General features: G+C 38.7%; 1 protein-coding gene across 1 annotated transcript; it reads right to left on the reverse strand.

Annotated features, from left to right (window-relative positions):
* Positions 1-13,388: 13,388 nt before the first annotated feature.
* On the reverse strand, positions 13,389-18,669 carry POLR2F (RNA polymerase II, I and III subunit F). Its single transcript, XM_072421244.1, has 5 exons — positions 18,635-18,669; positions 18,128-18,197; positions 17,281-17,411; positions 14,459-14,530; positions 13,389-13,717 (listed from the first exon to the last, which is right to left on the reverse strand). The coding sequence occupies exons 1-5, from the start codon at positions 18,667-18,669 to the stop codon at positions 13,627-13,629; spliced, it is 399 nt and encodes a 132-aa protein (XP_072277345.1). The 3' UTR covers positions 13,389-13,626.
* Positions 18,670-18,907: the final 238 nt, after the last annotated feature.

An 18,907-nucleotide genomic window follows, 5' to 3' on the forward strand; every position in this document is an offset into this window, starting at 1 on the left:
ATTTCCATAGGGAGAAACCTGACGTCTTATTACATTAAAAGTAGTTTTAGAGAATCATGGAGAATGCCATTTCTAACCTCTGTTCCTAAAAATGCTACTTGCATGGCTGCTTTGGTGACCCTCTTGCTGAAAAGTGACCGTTTTTGGCATAAGTGACATGCAAAGTCTCTTTTGCCAAAAAAAGTTTTTCCCAGTGTTTATTTTGTGCAGTGCATGAGCCTTGCAATGTGAAGCCCGGCTCTATTCTTGGAGGTCTCAATGTAACTATTGTAACCATCTAACCATGTTACTATCTGTGAAGATGGCAGCTATGGCAAAATCTGGACCTGTCTGTAATTCTGTGAGGAACTTTTCTCTGATCAAACTATTAGATAGAAAGTTCCTAAACTATTAGATAAGTATATCAGCCAGGAAACTAGGTATTTAGGAACAGTCAGCAATGGCATTACAAGCGTTTCTACCTGGACAGCATTTTTTCGGGTAAGATGCATAGATTAGTTGAGAGATCTAAAATGTTCTCTGTTTTAAATTACTTATACTGATATTTAAAAATAGTGATGTAAAATATTTAATAGCAAAACTAAACAGAAATCAGCTCTAAGTAGCTCATCCACTATAATTGTGATTGGTACTTTTTTTGGTATGGATTTGTAGGGTCACCCATTACATTATCCTATATTACTTTTAAATAAAAATATCATATACACCAAAAGATCATAGTTAAAAAATAAATAAAAACACAAGGCGAGTGTCTTACTCACAAAGCATGAGTTTGCTAGATATATATGACATAAAAACATTGTGCACAAGCAGACTGTACATGATATCTATGGTTTAATAAGATATTCTTTTATCTTAAATGAGTATTAACCTTTATCATTGTTTTCTGCTATGTTATGGGAAAAAGTCTGGGTTACTGAGATGGCAATAAGTACTGTCTGTGGTCTTCATTTTAAATGCATATGTGACAATGTTTCTGTTTCAATCTCTTTATTACTTTATTATTCATTATATTTAATTTTACACAAGCATATCATACAAACAAAATAAATGTCTCAAGCCGTCCCAAAAAGTCTGTAAATCTACTTCAAATCAATAATAACAGCATTTATTACAAGTTCAAGCTCCTTCCATTATATCCATCTTTCTTAGCCTACTAACTTCATGGGCTATACTAGTTCTCTTCCAACCAATGCTTAGTAGAAACTCAATCTCCCTAAATGGTTTGACCTTTACCTCCCCTCTCTTAACCCCTCACACATTCCCCTTTTATTTTATCTTATCTTAGTAAGTGTTCAACAATTTATCATCAATCAATCATATATTCTTCCTACTAGTAACATTAACAAGAAGGGGAAGGAATTACTTCCCACATCATGTACAACCAATTTTCATTGTATCTAACTTTTATCTTTGTGAAAGAAAAACAAAAAAACAATTCTCCCAGTAACAAGTGAATATAATAATATAATATTTCTTTGTGACTATGTGACTTTAGGGAGGGCGAGATAGTCCTTACCATTTCCTCTTTTAATAGCAGCTCTACATAACAATTTAGTTCATTCTTTATCATCCCTTCAACTCCATGAAATTAGAATTCAGTTTATTTATTTATGTGAATATGTTTCTGAAAGACAAATTCATTAGTATTTTTATCTTGCGCAATACTTTTTTGATCAAAACGGTTTTATTAAGAGAAAATATTAACATCTAGGACAAAATCATTTAGCTACATGCAACAACTTTACTTAGAACAAAGTCAGCCCACTGGCTGGTCACTGGTAATCATGAAAACCATAACATAATTATAAATGCAAGGATTCACGTCACTGCCTAAAAATGCCTAAAAAGCCACCAAGATGACTAAGCATATTTTTGCTTTCATTTCAAAAACAGTCATATAGAAATAGGAGAATTGGATTTTGTATGCAACATGGACAGGTCTGCAGCTCCTTGATTTGTAAGGATCACTACCTAGAACATTTCCCCTCCCAGTCTGAACTCTACAGGCCATTGCAAAGGGTAATTACACTGTTTGCAATAAAAAAACATATTTAATGATTTATTTATAAAAACAGAAATGCGTTAACTTTTTAAAAATCTTTTTGGAGTTCAAAATGCAATTTTTCTTTCTGACTCAGCAATTATCATCAACAAACCATCAGCAATTATCAGATTGTAAAATATGTGGCTAACTTTGCCCCACAGAGGTATACAAATATCCCACATCAATACATGATTTATGGATGTTTTTCAATACAAATTTGGTAATGTTCTTTATATAGAAATTTGTAATTCATATATAGTTTCAAAAAGTGATTTACACTCGTGGTATAGTCATCCTCCATATTTTAACTACTTGTTCCAACGTGATTTAACTAGGATCAATCCAAGTTGCTTTTCATAGTTTTCTATTTAAAGGCTACATGTTAACTTAATGTTAAGAAAATAGGACACTTCAGCCATTAGAGAACTCTCAACCTGCTTACTAAGATAGGTGAATAGGTATTTAAAGAAGCCTAGGATGAAAATAACAGGCAGGCAACAAGCAAGATCTAAGTGACAGAATTCCTGTTTGTTACCTAATAGCTTCTCTTTAAAGAATAAAGCCGCGTACACACGTGCATGTCTTGTCATTGGAAAGGATCTTTCTTGATCCTTTCCAACGATAAGAACTGCACGATGCATGAACAAGCTCTGTACATATAGCACTGTTCTGCTCTATAGAGAGGGGAGGGGGAGAGCGACAGAGCAACACCCTGCTGTGCGCTCTCCTCCTTCCCTTGCATTAGGATTGCTCGTCGTTCATCGTCCGTGGATCCGCCAGGACAGATCCACAGACGATGAACGACGCGGTATGTACACATGCCAGATTCTCGCCCAATATCTGCCCTGAGCTGATTATCGGCGAGAAAAATTTGACGTGTGTAAGTAGCTTAACAGACTTATATATACGGCACACCACAGATTTATGGTTATATAAGGCAATGGTACTGTGGTTGCCAGATCTCGGATAAGATAAATATGTTAAATATAGTTTAGGGGAAAGGGACACACAGGATATTTGCACTGTATTTGAAAGCGCAGGAATGTTTAAAAGTAAACATGTCATAGCAATTACTTGCAACATAATTTTAGAGAAAGCTGTCACCTGTGTCAGAGGCTAGGGGAGCAGTGATGTTCCCCCATTTGTCAAGCAATAGTGATTGTGTGCCTATGTGATTTGCTGCTAGACCAATGCTAATACTTTAAGTATAAACATACTGAATAGACAAAGTATATCACTAGCAAATGTTTTCAAGTTAGGGTGCAAAAGAGTTTTAACCAGTTTTAGGTTTTTATTGTTGTTTGTGTTTTACAGCTCTGGTAGGTGAGGGTACATTTTCCAATGGGGACACCCGTTACAGCTGTCTAAAGCTTTCCCTATTTGTCTGTCTCTCAAGTCCTGTTGTGTCCCAAGGGCAGGAAGTGAATGAAAAAAGTGTGAAATGAATTATAAGTACTCCCTTCAAAATATATTAGCTGAAAGATTTCCAAGCTCATGAAAAAACTAGTTGCCTATCATCCTCACCCATGCTTTGAGTAATTCAGTATTAGTATACAGATTTTTGTCTCTAGAGGTTTACTTTAACAGAAAACACAACAAAGTGTCTGCCTGTACCTTTAAAGTTACCATTTGAAAGGCTGGATCAGGGTGTCCAGCTCCAGGCCACAATAAGAGCTGTTTTACGAGCTGGCCACCCTTGGGCTAGATAATTTGGGATTTCCTTCAGGCAGGAAATAAGGCCTGCTCTATCTAACTTGCTGCAGCTTCAAATTCACTGCAAAAAGCTCACAATATGCAGTGAAATTAAACTAACACCGTTGTACAGGTAAATAACTGTTGCTTGAAATGATTGCTAATGATGGAGTGGAGAGAAAGGGTAAGCAGGAGTCCACCCTCTGCTGGTAATACAATAGTCCCAATTAGCAGTTGTTTGTTTAGTGATCCAGCATGGCAGATCACTAAACCACCCTATAGGACGTGGTGATTGTCTTGGACAAAAATATAGCGCCTGTCTGGATTTTAAGCATTTTCATTATAGGAATGGAGTCTGCATATCTGTGCAAGCCGGAAAATAAGGCTGGAGTTGAGCCTTAAATGTAGACAAATCCTCAGTAGCCTAGGACCTCCGGTGGGGAACAAGGAAACAGACACAATTAGTGCCCACTTTGGTCTGCATTTGATTATGATGTTAAAAATATTTTTGATGAAAACTAGCTAATTATAAAGTATTAAATGTTCTATCTTATTTTGGACAGAGAAAGGTAAAATGGTTAGAACTGACTACGTTTTGTTGAATTTTTTGTCATTCTCTCTTGGTGACAAGTGTCCTCACTTTTTGTTCAGATGGTACAAAGGCAGGAAGAGATGCAATATCTTCAAAACTGAATTACAGGCAAAGATAAAAACCTGAAAGAAAGTTCTTTCGTAGCCACTTTATCCTAAACTACAGAGAAAAACATTTTGGCTGTAGTTTGGCTTTAACCAGGATGCCCATAAGATTGAACTGACCTCCTTTGTACCATTTTTCCTAGATAGGGTAGGTCAAAAGATCTTCAACCCCAAAGATATAGTGGTGACTTTCCGCATGTTCTACCTGGACCTTTACAATATTTCCCAGCCCTCCTCTTCAGCCTCCTTAGAGACAAAGATCACAAGGATTAGATCCTACCTGTCAGCATCTGGAATGCCTTCTCTCTCTGCTGAAAAGTGTGAGGAGCTGGAAGCGCCAATTTCCCCAGAGGAACTTCGGTACGCGATCAAGGACACCCTCACAGGTAAAGCCCCTGGCCCAGAGAGCCTGCTCTTGTTTTACTACAAGACCTTTCTTGACAAATAGGAGCACCATTTTGTACAGGCCTTCAATGCTATTTTGGGGGCTGGTCAGTTACCCCTGGACTCCCTGTGGGCCATGATTACAGTGATACCCAAAAGAGGTAAAGACACCTGCTCTTGTCCAGGACCTAAAGCTCTAGAACAGACATCTGGCTCAGTGGTTAGCACTCTGGCCTTTGCAGCGCTGAGTCCCAGGTTTGAATCTCTGCCAGGACACTATCTGCATTGAGTTTGCAGGTTCTCTGTGTGTGGGTTTCCTCTGGGTACTCTGGTTTCCTCCCATGTCCCAAAAACTTGCAGTAAAGGTAATTGGCTTCCCTTCAGAATTGACCTTACTACAATAATGACATATGACTATGGTAGGGACACTAGATTGTGAGCTCCTTTGAGGGACAGCTAGTGACGACTATCAACTTTGTACAGTACAGTGTAATATGATGATGCTATATAAATACTGTGTAATAATAATATTCTGCTAGACACTGCTTCATCTGTTACCATGGCTCCCCCCTGCTATCTTTCCCGGGACTGAAAAAGCACCTCATGGTGGGATGCATCTGACACAGATACAGAAATCAGGCCTATCTCCCTCACCATCCCACTCTCTTCCTTTCTTAGGAAACCCTTCCTTCCCCCCTAAAACAGAGGACCCTACATTTTTGCAACTACTGTTTGCCAACATTAGCATACCTGGATGACCTTGTGCTCAGGTTTCTGAAAATCTCCTACTCTCCTCCATTTCCTACACTCACTCCACTTGCAGGTTCTGCAGATCCCGGACTCCATTTGAGGAACTGTGTGAGGGAGAGTGGCGAATTCCCTCTTTTTGGTGTGTGCGCTCCTCCAGTCCTTGCCTCCTGAATATGCCCTGCCCTACCTTTTGGCTTGGGAGTCAGATCTTGGGATCACATTGTCAGCTGCTCAGAGGGAGAGGATCTTGTTCTAGACACAAAAGGCTTCCATCAGCAGTAGATACCAGGAATCTAGCCACAAACTGGTTTCTAGATGGTACCTGACCCCTGACAAACTCCACCGCTACTTCCCTAGTGAGGCTGATGGCTGTTGGAGGTTTCAGACAGCTGTGGGCTCTTTACGCCACATATTTGAGCATTTCCTGGAACACAGTACACTTGATCATTCAACAAATGACTGGTAAACCTACTCCAGATGACCCTGCTTACTTTCTTCTTCTTCTCAACTTTTTCTCTTTAAAAATGTAACACATGATAGTGGCAGCCACATCCTGCACAGCCGCATTCTGGCAGAAGATTGAACCCACTCTGGTGTGCCTGTGGTTCCAGCAGGTACATGAAACCTACAGAATAGAAGATCTCACTTCTTCCATCAGAGGAACAATCAGGCAATTCTATTATACCTGGATCTGGTCTCACATAATCTTCTCTCAGGAATACAGGAGCCACCAGGGACCGCTACAGCCTAATGATGCCACATGTGCGGCAGAGATGTCAGGAGAACCTTACCTAGAATGGTAGCTAGTACTGACCCTAGCAGGTTGAACATCAAGGAATAAGTACCTTGCTAGGATACATGCCCCATCCCCCATGTTATGCAAAACAAAATTCTGACATTCTTGAGCTGTTTCACTGCCCCCCTCCTCTCCACAATTCACCCACTCCTTCTCTACCCCTTTCCCCATATGGTTATTATGAATGTAAATAATGTTGATACTTGCTATCACTTCTTTTTGTTGATACTATACCACTGTGTGCCTGCTAAAAATTTGAAATAAAGAATGGTATAAAACAGGGCTCGGCAAAATTTTATGGCCACTAGGCCAAAATGGCTCCGCCCCAACAGGGGATGCCCCCTAAATTGTAATCCCTCTCATCCGTATGCACTGATACTTGATACTTCCGCCGCCGCGGTAAATAGGGGAGCCACTGCAAGGGGGCAGCACCGGAGCTCTGGCGGCTCCGGCTCAGGTAGTTCCTAACGTTCCCTGGCCGATCCGCTGGGAACCCACGGCTCCAGAGCCGCAGGTTGCCAGATGGCATTAGGCCGGATCGGCCAGGGGGCATTGGGCCGAACGAACTACTGGCTAGGCCGTATCTGGCCTAAAGGCCGGAGTTTGCCAACCTCTGTTATTAAAAATCAAACTGATGTTCCCTGTAACATGCACAGGTGTAGTAAAAATATAGCAGTGTGAAAATAGAATCACAATTAGGAATACAAAGTCACCTTTTCCTTTAAATATGCAAATAAAGCTTGTTAGAAGGCACGCTGACTTATTTGTATGAATTTAATGTACAACTGACTTTGTATGTAACCTGTTTTCCACTATAGATGTGTTGAAATGCATGTATATAGTTGTGATAAAAAAAAAAAAAAAAAAAAAAAGGATATACTTTGGTGTCAGATGATTGAAATCATATGACCGTGTTTTGCTTCTCCTGTCAGATGACTTCAGTATTTGTGTCAAATGACTGTAGCTGACTGTCTGATGACTATATACCAGAATGCCACACAATACATGAAAAAGATGTGTTTTTTACCATAAACCATTTCTTTTACAGACATTAAAGCTGACAGCAGCTTAAAGGACAAATAATGGCCACTGAAAGCTCAGTTCTTTTGATTGTCATTTCGGATTGAAAACTTTAAATTTGACCTCCTAATTTCCATATCACAACTTTGTCAGGTAGAAATTAGTCAGTAAGATAAATTTATGTATTGCATTTTGAAGTTCTGTAAAAAAAATAAATATTGATTATTTAAGGAAACTATTTTCAATTTCTTAGTGACCAAAGAAAGCCTTTGCTTTTAACATGTGAAGAACAGAAATAACCAAAGGAGCTGTCCTAATGTCCATGTAGAACCGCCTGCTGTGTATCAGTCATATGACAAAGGCATAATAAACAAATTGTCCCTGTCTTTTCAATATGGAAGTCAGATGACTATGTACAATTAACCCGTTGGATGAAGATAATGCTGTTTAGAAAACTGACTCAGTTAAGGATAACAACCCATGTTGGTGACAGCTTGACATACCCTAAATAGGTTATAACATAAAGAAATGTTGCTACTCATGGTTTTGGCCCCATAAAGAGGCAGTGTGATACTGATTCACTAAACAATGTACTATTGTTCAATGCCCAATAAAAGGTTATTTGAAAATTAAAGAACCTAAATCCAAAAGCACATGCTGACCTACATACAAAGTTATTAACAAACATAGAAATGTTTTACAGTAAAACTGAGGAAAACATCTTTGGGGTAACTTTCAGAAAAACTAGGTATCTTTTTCTTGTCTTCCCCCCTCATTAAAGTGGAACTAATATTCCATTCTGAAAAACAGGAGACGGGCAGGTCTTTGAAAGGGGACGGTGATCTCCCTTTTACAACAAAACATACTTATCTGCCTGATCATTTTCTTCATCTGTCAAAAAAAAAGCTGGAATTCACATGCCCAACACATTTCGGCTTCCCCTAAAGCTGCTTTGACTAGGTGAACTCCTACATGCCTGCCAGTAGTTAAGTGATCCCGGCCTGTAAACTAGAGATTCCCAAAGACCCAACTCCAGGGAGAGAAGAAAGCAGTGTCCACATAGAAGTGAGGATAGGAGAGTGCAATTAAAAATTGCAATCAGACAGGTAAGGTTATTTTATTACAGAAGGGACATTGCCTGTCTCTTTTGCAATAACGAAACTGTCTGGTCACACTTTTTTATTTTTTGGGTATATTTTGGTTTTGAAGTGTATCTAAATCCATAGGTGCAATGTATTGCACCTGACTAGTTTATAGATAAGAGGGCTGAATGTGTTTTTTTTTTTCTCAGAATTCTTTCATATTTTGCACAGTAACATACTCCCTTTTTCACCATTTTGTATTTATGCAGTGTTGTCATTCCATGGCAGAAAGTGTGTAAGATCCACAGAACAAGTTCTCTTTTTTTATCTTCTTTATAACATAGAAAAAAGTGTCCTGTAAAACATACATAGTTACATAGTAGGTTAGGTTGAAAAAAGACATAAATCCATCAAGTTTAACCACTAGGGAAATAAACATATTCCAGATATAAAACCCTAAAAGACATAGTGGGTCCCGAGGAAGGCAAAAAAACCCTGGTACAATTTGCTTCAACAGGGGAAAAAAAATTCCTTCCTGATTCCATGAGGCAATCGAATATTCCCTGGATCAACAGTCTCTGTTATTTTTGATTTAAATCCTTAATCCCCAGTTATATATTCTGTGCTTCTAGAAATCATCCAGCTTTTTCTTAAAGCAATCTATAGCAGTTGCTGAAACTACTTCCTGAGGGAGCCGATCCCACATTTTCACAGACCTTACAGTGAAGAATCCCTTCCTTATCCGGAGCTTAAACTTATTTTCCTCCTCCCTCTTGTTCTTTGTAATGATCTCAAAGTGAATAATGGGGAAGAGAGTTCTCTATATGGACCGTTTATATATTTATACAGGGTGATCAAATCCCCCCCTTATACGTCTCTTCTCGGGGGAGAATAGATTCAGTTCAGCTAATCTCTCCTCATAGCTGAGCTTCTCCATTCATTTTGTTTATTTAGTTGCCCTTCTATGCACTCTCTCCAATTCCACAATGTCCTTTTTGTAAACTGGTGCCCAAAACTGGACTGCATATTCCAGATGTGGTCTAAACAATGCTTTGTACAGGGACAGGATAATGTCTCCATCTCTGCAGTCTATACCTCTTTTAATACAAGAAAGTACTTTGCTAGCTTTAGATATTGCAGCTTGGCATTGCATGCTGGTATTAAGTCTATGATCTACCAGAACCCCCATCCTTATACATCTTAATAACATTGTTCAAGATAATGTTCACAGATTGTGCAAGACCATACTGAATTTATGCACTTACCACATATAAGTTCAAACAAATGTAGGAAAACACTTTCGAATTTATATTTAACAGGCCACAAAAAGCATTGTAAATATATCATTAAAGCAAAAGGATGTAGTCATGAGGAAAAGAAAGTACACATTTTTTAATTCTAAGGTTTTACCTATCAGAACAAAAAAATGATCTAGTCCTTAGTAGGTTCTAAAATTAGGCAAATACAGCCCCAGTTGAACAACACATCACATATTATACAGTGTCAATAATAATTTAACAAGGGCTATTATCAAATGAAGAAGCAGTGTGTGAAAAACTAAGTACACCCTTACCACTTCTCAAGGAAGCAAAAGGGTAAGCAGGTTGCTACTGGCCATCCATCTGGGAAAGGTCATAAGGCAATTCCAAACAACTTTTTAGTCAATTATTCTACTGTGAGAATTATTAAGTGAAAATCATTCAATGTAAATGTTGTCAGGATAAAGCCTTTCTCTATAAAAAGAACTTGGTAGCATGGCTTAGGTTTGCAAAGTTTCATCTGAACAAATCACAAGTCTTCTGTAACTATGTCCTTTGGACAGAAGAGATTAAAGTGGAGATGTTTGGCCATAATGCAAAGCACCACATTTGGTAAAAACCAAACACAATAGGCTTGATTTATTAAAAACCTGGAATATATTTTGTTAGCAAATGTTTTTAATCCTGGATCAGATCCATTCAAGGTTTGCTGGATCACCCAGGTTCACTGATGAAAGTGTAATGTCTCCAGTCTTGGAAAGTTTAATTACCTTCCTCAAGGTATGCATATTAAGAATTTATAAATGTAAAAATAGTACATTTAAAAATACTTATATACTAAAAAATACTTTCCCACCTGGTCACGCCTCCAGCCACACGCTTGCACACAGATGACCGGCCGGCTTCTGCTTCCCCTGGCCTCGGAGAAGTCAAGAATATGTAACTAATCTCAGTATGCTGCATTGTACATTACATACTTCCTAATCCTGCACTTCCAAAATAAGAACATATAACACACTGCACAGAGTATAGTGTATGTAATGTACAGCATACATTACCTGTCCCAGACTGTAGCACTCTGTATGCTGGGCTGTACATTACATGCAACCTAAGCACTACAATCTGTATACTTGGCTGCATATTACATACTTCTGACTCCTGCATTGTGTACACAGGGCTGTACATCATATACTCCTGATACTAGTTTGAAAGTGTAGTTTTTCAGTACTCCTGTACTACACTTGTGGTTGTGTTAGTCCTACGAGGTGGGGGTGGTCCATATGGCTGTACTCTTAAAACCCCCAAACAACTGCAGTCTCTCTAATCCCTAATGATATAGTATTAGTTCTGTGCTATTTTTTCATGCACACATGATTTTAAATGTTTATGTTGCCTTATCGCTTTTACCCCCACATTCCACCTCGAATAGCAGGTGTGTGGGCTTTTACACTCACAGGTAATTAACCTCTAGTGCCCGGGGATCACAGTGGAACTGCAGATGAACTCTCAATGGAGTTTCTCATGTGCAGTATCAGTTCGATATGACACTCAGTAAGGGCCTTTCTCTCCTTTTTTTTTTAAATAGCATTTCATGCTACAGTGGCACTTCTCTGGGATCAGATAGGACAGAATAGCCTTCTCCCAATGAGTGTCAATAGTTCTTTTTCCACTTTGAGTAGGTACTAATCACTGCATACTGAGAACAACAACAACGAGATCTATCATTTACAATATGCTTTGACTTGTTCAGGCATCACAATGTAGCCTTAAAGTCACTCAGATTTTTTTTCTGTATTCAATATATCACGTTCAAGAACCAGCTGTCCTCTTGCTAATATATCTTGCACATAATATGTCCTCTTGCTAATATTTTTTAATACACACACACCAGAAGAGACGCTTTCCTTTTTAGAGATAATTCTGCTTGCCTGTCAGTACATTTTCTCTTTACACTAAGATGTGCATGCCATCTGTGTACCTACTTGGAAGATTCCCCCCCCCCCTCTCTGTTAAAACAGGACAGGAGTTGAAAAGTAAAGGAAATTGTGTTGTCTAAACAACCTTGTATAAGCATCACAGGGACAAGAAGCAAAGAAAAATGGGCAATGGTTAAGGACTGGGCAATAGATGCAATGGACAATGGTTAATGGTTTCCAACAGGCACATAAAATAAGGCCTTTTGTGAATTACGTGACGGCTTACATATGACTGCAACTATCATTCTGTGAGGGTCTGGAACTCAGTATATAGTAATTTCACAGTTGTCTAAATATGTTTGATCAACATCAGGAGTTGGCAAACTCCGGGCTTTAGGCCAGATACGGCCTAGCTGGTAGTTTGTTCCAGCCTAACGCCCCCTGGCCGATCCGTCCTAATGCTGGCCGGCAACCCACGGCTGAGCCAGGACAAACTCCTGGAACTGGAGCCACCAGAGTTCCCGAGCCGCATGCCGCTCTGGAGCCCCCATTTTGAGGGGAGGGATTTGCCTTCAGGGGACGGATCCATTGAAGCGGAACTCGAGAGGGCTAGCCCGGCCTAGTGTGCTTCTGCCTACCCCTGAAATGGCCTAGCGGCCAAAAAAGATAGCTGACCTCTGATCTACATTAAATGATCCGGTCACTATATCTCCCCATTGTGAATATCCCTGACCACTGCAGGTACTTGACTCTTCTGGAAGTGTTGAATACCTAATCTCATTTCACATGTTGTTCCTCCTGCTAACTGGTATGTACAGGTTTTGTTTTAGCATTATTTTTGTTTTTGCTCAGACTGGCCAATGGCTCCTATCAAGAGTGGTACTATTTTTTATATATATTTGATAATTTTCACATTTTAAGGAAGTTATCCTGAATTCTGACCTGTGATACGCCTAACTGATTGTATCCAATCTACTAGATTGTAAGCTCTTCGGGGCAGGGTCCTCTCCTCCTGTATCACTGTCTGTATTAGTCTCATTTGCAATCCCTATTTAATGTACAGCGCTGCATAATATGTTGGCGCTATATAAATCCTGTTTAATAATAATAATAATAACTGGCCTACATCCCCTTTGTCCTGTAATACAAAGCGTAAGACCACCCTGAATTTCAATTTAAGTAAACAATTTTATGAAGGAATGTAGTCTGTTGCCTCCCAACATATAGTCTGACGTTGATGAACAATGTGAAAAATTTTCACTACCTAAAGTAGCCTTCTATTTGCCGACAGGAAAGCTTTGGTATATGGATTGCATTTTAATCTGCAGATATGTTGACAATATGTGAATGTGGCACAAGAATCAGAGCTAACCTGTCTACCAGGTGTGACAGAAACGCAGGAGCAACAGACCACGAACTTGGATGAAACAAAGAGTGGAATTCATCCAGCTTTCTGATACTCCTGAGAAATTTGTCTCCACCTTGAGCATTTCCATAGTAACAGGTACAGAGGTAGAGGTATACAATGAGTCTTCTGTTCTAAAAACAGGTAGTGGTAGGGGCTAAGGAAGGGTACTAGTCAAATTCTGGAATTAAACTGCTGTTTTATTCTGGGAGCCAAAGACTCTGGTTGACCAGATTACAGTGAGTTTTTCTTAACTTACTTCTAGGTTAAGACTGAAATGTACAGCAAAGAAAACAAAAACAGTAATGACAAGATTGTTAAAAAAAGCCTTACAAGGATCCTTAATGCCAATTTATGGTTTATTTAACAAAACATACATTTGAGATTGCAAAATATTAAAAAAAAAAATTGTTAGCTACATCTCTGTGCTAACAGAAATGTTGACAACGGATATGAACCCATCACATTGGCATGTACAAATATACATATAATTAAAAATATTTTTCTGTACAACATCAGAAGTAACTAGAGCCTAATAAAACAGATAAACATAAAAGGGAACAGGAAAGTCCAGAGTCCTCAGTCTGTAATGATTAGTTCATCCACCCCCCAGTCTTCATAACTGCCATCCGGAAGATAGCGTCTGATGATTATAGGGATCTTCCTGGCTCTGTGGGAGAGAAAGCAGTTAACCAACAGGACTAGAAATCATTGTGGGGGTATTATAAAACAAAATAATAAATATTTTGATCTCTTTATGTTTGTAGACACATGACACCAACCACAGCAGTTGGAAACAATGTTTTTTTTCCCCATACTTGCTGGTAGAAAGGCTTCTGCCTTTGGATCCATGGCCATTTTAAACACAAACTTAACTGAGAAATTACTATTGCTACACATTGCCTGCCTCTTCTGCTACTCTAGTAACCATCCTAACCAATCAAGTACGAAAGAAAGTCAATGACTCAAAATACAAAAATGGAAAATGCAGTTAGTGGACTAGCATGTTCAGAATGCAGTCAGCCATAACTTTCTGAACAGGTTTCCTGCAGAACAGGATATGCATGTCATTTTTTTCTCCCAAAGACTTTGCATCCAGGGGAATAAATACAAACATGGAGATTAGATTATGGGCTCTGTTAAGTGGAAACCCAACAATTAAGGAAAAAAGGGCTGAGATTTTAGGTTGTTCTTTGTTTGCAATAGAAGGATGCAAATGTGGCTTGTTTCCATTGCTGTCCTAAAAGCTGACTAAATATTAGAAAGGATATTATTAAAAAGGTATCGGAAGTTACATTTATGAAGCCTATATAAATATATATTTGAGAAATTTTAACTATAAATACAGTACTAAAATTACAATACACACTTTAGCTTGTGAACAGCAAAAGGGTACATCTAAAAGACTTACTTTAGTTCCTTCATAGCAATAAGCAGTGGGTCAGTTTCTCCTTCCAGCTCCACCATAACGGGTGCACACATTCTGTAAAACAAAAATACAAGAAATGGTAATTAAAAAGTGAAAGCACTGCAAAGGGGAGAGGGGGTGGTGGTGGAAAAAAATAAAACATCTAACCTTCTTAGTAAGGCTATGTACGCACCAGTGTTCAAGCCAGAATTTTCTTTAGGCTGGGTGGGTGGCATCCCCTGTATTGTGACCCAACTATTCACTAACCATCCAAAAACAACTGCGTAGGTACTGCAAAGTGCCGGGTGGTGCATCCAGCTAAGAGGAGCTGGGGAGATCACTGCACGCATTCAATAATTGTGATCGGAAAGGATCATGAAAGAAGACAACAAAGGACTGAACGAGTACTGTACATACAGCGCGGTTCAGCTCTATGGAGAGGGGGCAGAACGAGCGAGTGGCACACAGCTGTGCCAGATTCTCGTCCGATATCAGCCCTGAGGTAATTATCAGTCGAGAATAATCTGACATGTATACGTAGCCCAAATCCTTTGATTTTCCACAATAACGCAACTATTTGAAACAGTGGGCAAACACAGAAAATATGCTCTGCTAGTCAAATCTGAGGGGGATTATCCATGATACCAGGCTGGCTTATTTACATGTGTAATCTTAGAAGAATCCTGTACTGAAAAAAAAAATATATATTTAGGACGCTACTGCTGATCATCCAAAACGTTGGATATAGCTACCGTGTAATACTTTCTGACCTGGAATGAAGAAATAAAAAGCTGGTTCTTTCACACCTGTTCTGGCAAAAGTAGGAAAGGATTAAAATCCCAGCCAGGTTATTTTTTGCCATATGCTGCTGTTCCAACCTTTTCCTATTCTTGACTCTTAACACACTAATGGTGCAGGTTAGTAGACAGATAGTATTTTTCACATCACAATTGTAAACAATCTTCAGAAGTAGGCATAAAAAAATCACAACACAATATGAAATATGCATATTCCCCCCCAGCCCACTTTTGGTGGGCGGACCGCCTGGCTGCATATATTTTGCAAAGATTATTGAAATTTTGGAAAGCAGAAATGGTTGCATAGTATTACAATTATATATTGGTGAAAGGTGGTTAAAAAATTTAGGGGACCCAACCCAATGCTCCTTGCTATGTAAGTGGCCCCTGGGGGTCCTTAATTCGCATTTTCAATTGTGGGCTCCTAGGTGCACTTTCTATTAAAACAGCAACCCAAATGTTCAATCACCACAAGTGATAACCATATCTTGAAAGGGAATTGTGGTTATTAGTAGCTATGAGGGTCCCCTGTGTACCCTAAAATTTTCAAGTCATTACAACTAACAATTTAGGAGACCTGAAAAAAAGAACATGGTGAGTTTTTATGCTGCAGAATATGACAAGCAGACTTTACACACACAGCTATCACAAAGTGTAGTTTTTTGCTCATAGAATATGGGCAGTGATTGGGGGGGGGGGGCACTGGTTGTACTGCCCCTTTCTAATATCACATGCATGATGCTCCTAAAGCAACACAACATTTTAACATTGTATAAATGGTGACTTTCCCCTTTTTTATAACAGAAAAATGTTTTGTTTTATTTTTTTGGAGAGGCTCCCTCCCCCTTCCACTTTAACTGCCATGGTGGTAAAGACTGCAGGGTAAATCTGCAGCCTCCAGGGGTATTTGTGTCACATATCCCAGGTGGCTGTGGGCTGCTCCTTTTGCACATGCCCAACATCAGGAATGTATCATCAGGGGCTCATTGGGCATGCTCAATTTCACACATGCCCAAAGAGATCAGCACTGGACGGAACAGTGAGCATCAGAAGGAAGCTGAACAAGCGTGGGATTCGCCGGGTTCAGATCAAGATCAGATCAAGTGAAATTTTGACCAAAAAAAAAGTAAATTTATCACAAAAGTTTAACGCTAAATCTAGGTAAAGCAAGGAGGCCACATCTGGAGATAAGCTGAATTCACACTGGGAGTAGGGTTGCATTTGCTGAGTTAACCCCTCACTTTCCTTTTGCCAGGAACCAATGCTGCTTGAAAAACTGCTCACTTACTGCCTGTTACCAGGTGCCTAGCAGTTGGCATTAGTCACTAGTTTTTCTTTTAATGCTAATGTGAACTAAGCCTAACTTGTTACGCCACACTGACCACAATATTACATTACTACAAGGTATTACACTAGGGACAAGGTGGAACACTAGGCAGTTGGATTAAAATACACAGCACTGAACAGTATGGGCATATTACAAAACAATAGAAAATTTGGACATTTTAAAAAGCCAGGCATTAGAAAGTTGGAACAAAATATAGGGGGTAAGTAGAACACTGACACAATAATGGGTTACTGGATACCTGTGGCATAAATACCAGGGAACACTAAATTTGCTGTGTCTTTCCACGCCCAATTTTTTTTTACCACACAGCTACAGCTTCCCCCTACCCGGCTGGAAAAAAAATTTCTGGGGAGAACCCTGCATATGAAAGGCATACATTTTCAAGATATTCCAACTGTACAGCCAACTATTCCCAAAAGTATCTCACAGTTTTGTGCATTTGCAGGTGTCTTTTTTGCCCCGCAATCATAGCCACTAAACATGAGAACACAGAATCCAACAACATCTCTGCAACTGGAGATGAAGCGAAATGCTTAAATACTTGTCAGTCAGAAGTTTGATATTATGTTGTGTTTCAATGCAGAAATAACAATGCAGAAATAACAAGCATTTTTCAAAAATAACTTTGCTAGTCACAACTGGGTACACTCTTAAGAGGTTCAATTGCCTTGCATACTTACGCTATCTGTAATGCTCTGGTACCCAAAACACGAGCCCTTTCATATTTTGTCATGTAATTGGTAGTGATCCGTTTTTGATTTGCTTGTTGACCTTCACCAGCTGGTAAGATAGCAACATTCTCATGGTCTTCCTAAAAACAACATAATAAATAATCTTACATATTCTGGTGAATTGCATTCTGAAATTTACCTTAAGCACCAACAATGCAACTTTTTTTTTTGTATGAACGTATAAGGGTGGATTTTACAGTAAGAATAGTCTGTATACTTTACGAAAGAAATGTTATCCTAGCACACATGCTAGGGCATAATTGGCCAACTATAGTAAACACAGGTCCATCTTTTTTTACCAAGCCTATTAAAAATTGTCTTTGCTAGTGCAAGGATTTCTTCATGAAAATAACTACAATATCTTTTAAAATTTTAGATACATATAAAAGAAAAAACACAGCTCAATGAATACATTGAGCAACATTTAACAATTCTGACTTTGTAAAAACAATACTACAGAAGAAGTGATAGAGATTGTGTAAGGTACAGCTTTACTAGGTTACAAGCCGACTCATGAATCCCTGCTTCTGCGGCTCTAAAGTAGCACGAGAACAATAAACCCAGATTGTGAACACTTGATTTTGCATCCAAGGATAAACATTTCATCTAATATGCAGTAGTAAAATTCTGTATCAGACTTATGTAAACCTTTCAGATAGGCTCTCAAAGAATACAGATGCTCAGATCAGAAAAAGACAAAAAAAAACTGTCACATAGCCTTTGCCAAAACCAGCCAATAATGTGGCTAATTTACTTGATAAATGTCACTGATTGTTAAGAACTTTAGATTTCTGACCTCTTCAGCGTTGTCCAAGTCATCAAGTCCTTCGTCTTCTTCAACATCATCAAAATCGTCCCCATCAAAACTGAAAGAGAGAAACAAAATATTTAATAATTTATTTAAAAGTTATCATTTAACGTATGTTTATATTGTAGAATTGCATGCAGTGATTATTTCATATATGGTATAAAATGCTATCAGGATAAACGTTTAAAGTGTACCTAAACTCAGAAATTTAACTTTACATAAAAGGGTAGACAACCCTTTTATGTAAAGTAAAAATTCTGTTTGTTTAGGATTTTAGTATGCACATGCCTGATTTTGAACATACACAAAAGGGGCTTTCCACCTGTAAAGGTAAGCATTATTTTTTTTTTTTTTACCTAATGATAGTTTAGGCACTATTGCTGACCACCACTAGATGGCACTGTGTCCTCATGTAAAGTGGTACAAACAGCTTGTCCTTGGCAGCTCTTATCTGTTAAACTAGAAACAAATGCAGGGCATTGGACAAGGTGTTACATGAGTAGAAACAGAGATTCTTTTTCCAATGGCATTTTTAATGACAAATATTTGCCCCACCAAAGTCCTTTCTCCTATATATAGGAGAGGAATGTGGAAGATACAAAGTAAGTGGTATGTGCAATGGAGAATCAGAGAGGGCATGAAAGAGTGTTATATTAAGGGAAGATGTTCTGAAGTCTTAATAATGGGTAGTGTGTGCAGGGGAAAGGTGTGAAAGTTATATAGGTAATATGTGTATGTTGTTAATATGATTATTAAGAGGCATGCAGA

Source organism: Pyxicephalus adspersus, chromosome 8 (assembly GCF_032062135.1).
Source record: "Pyxicephalus adspersus chromosome 8, UCB_Pads_2.0, whole genome shotgun sequence".
NCBI lineage: Eukaryota > Metazoa > Chordata > Amphibia > Anura > Pyxicephalidae > Pyxicephalus > Pyxicephalus adspersus.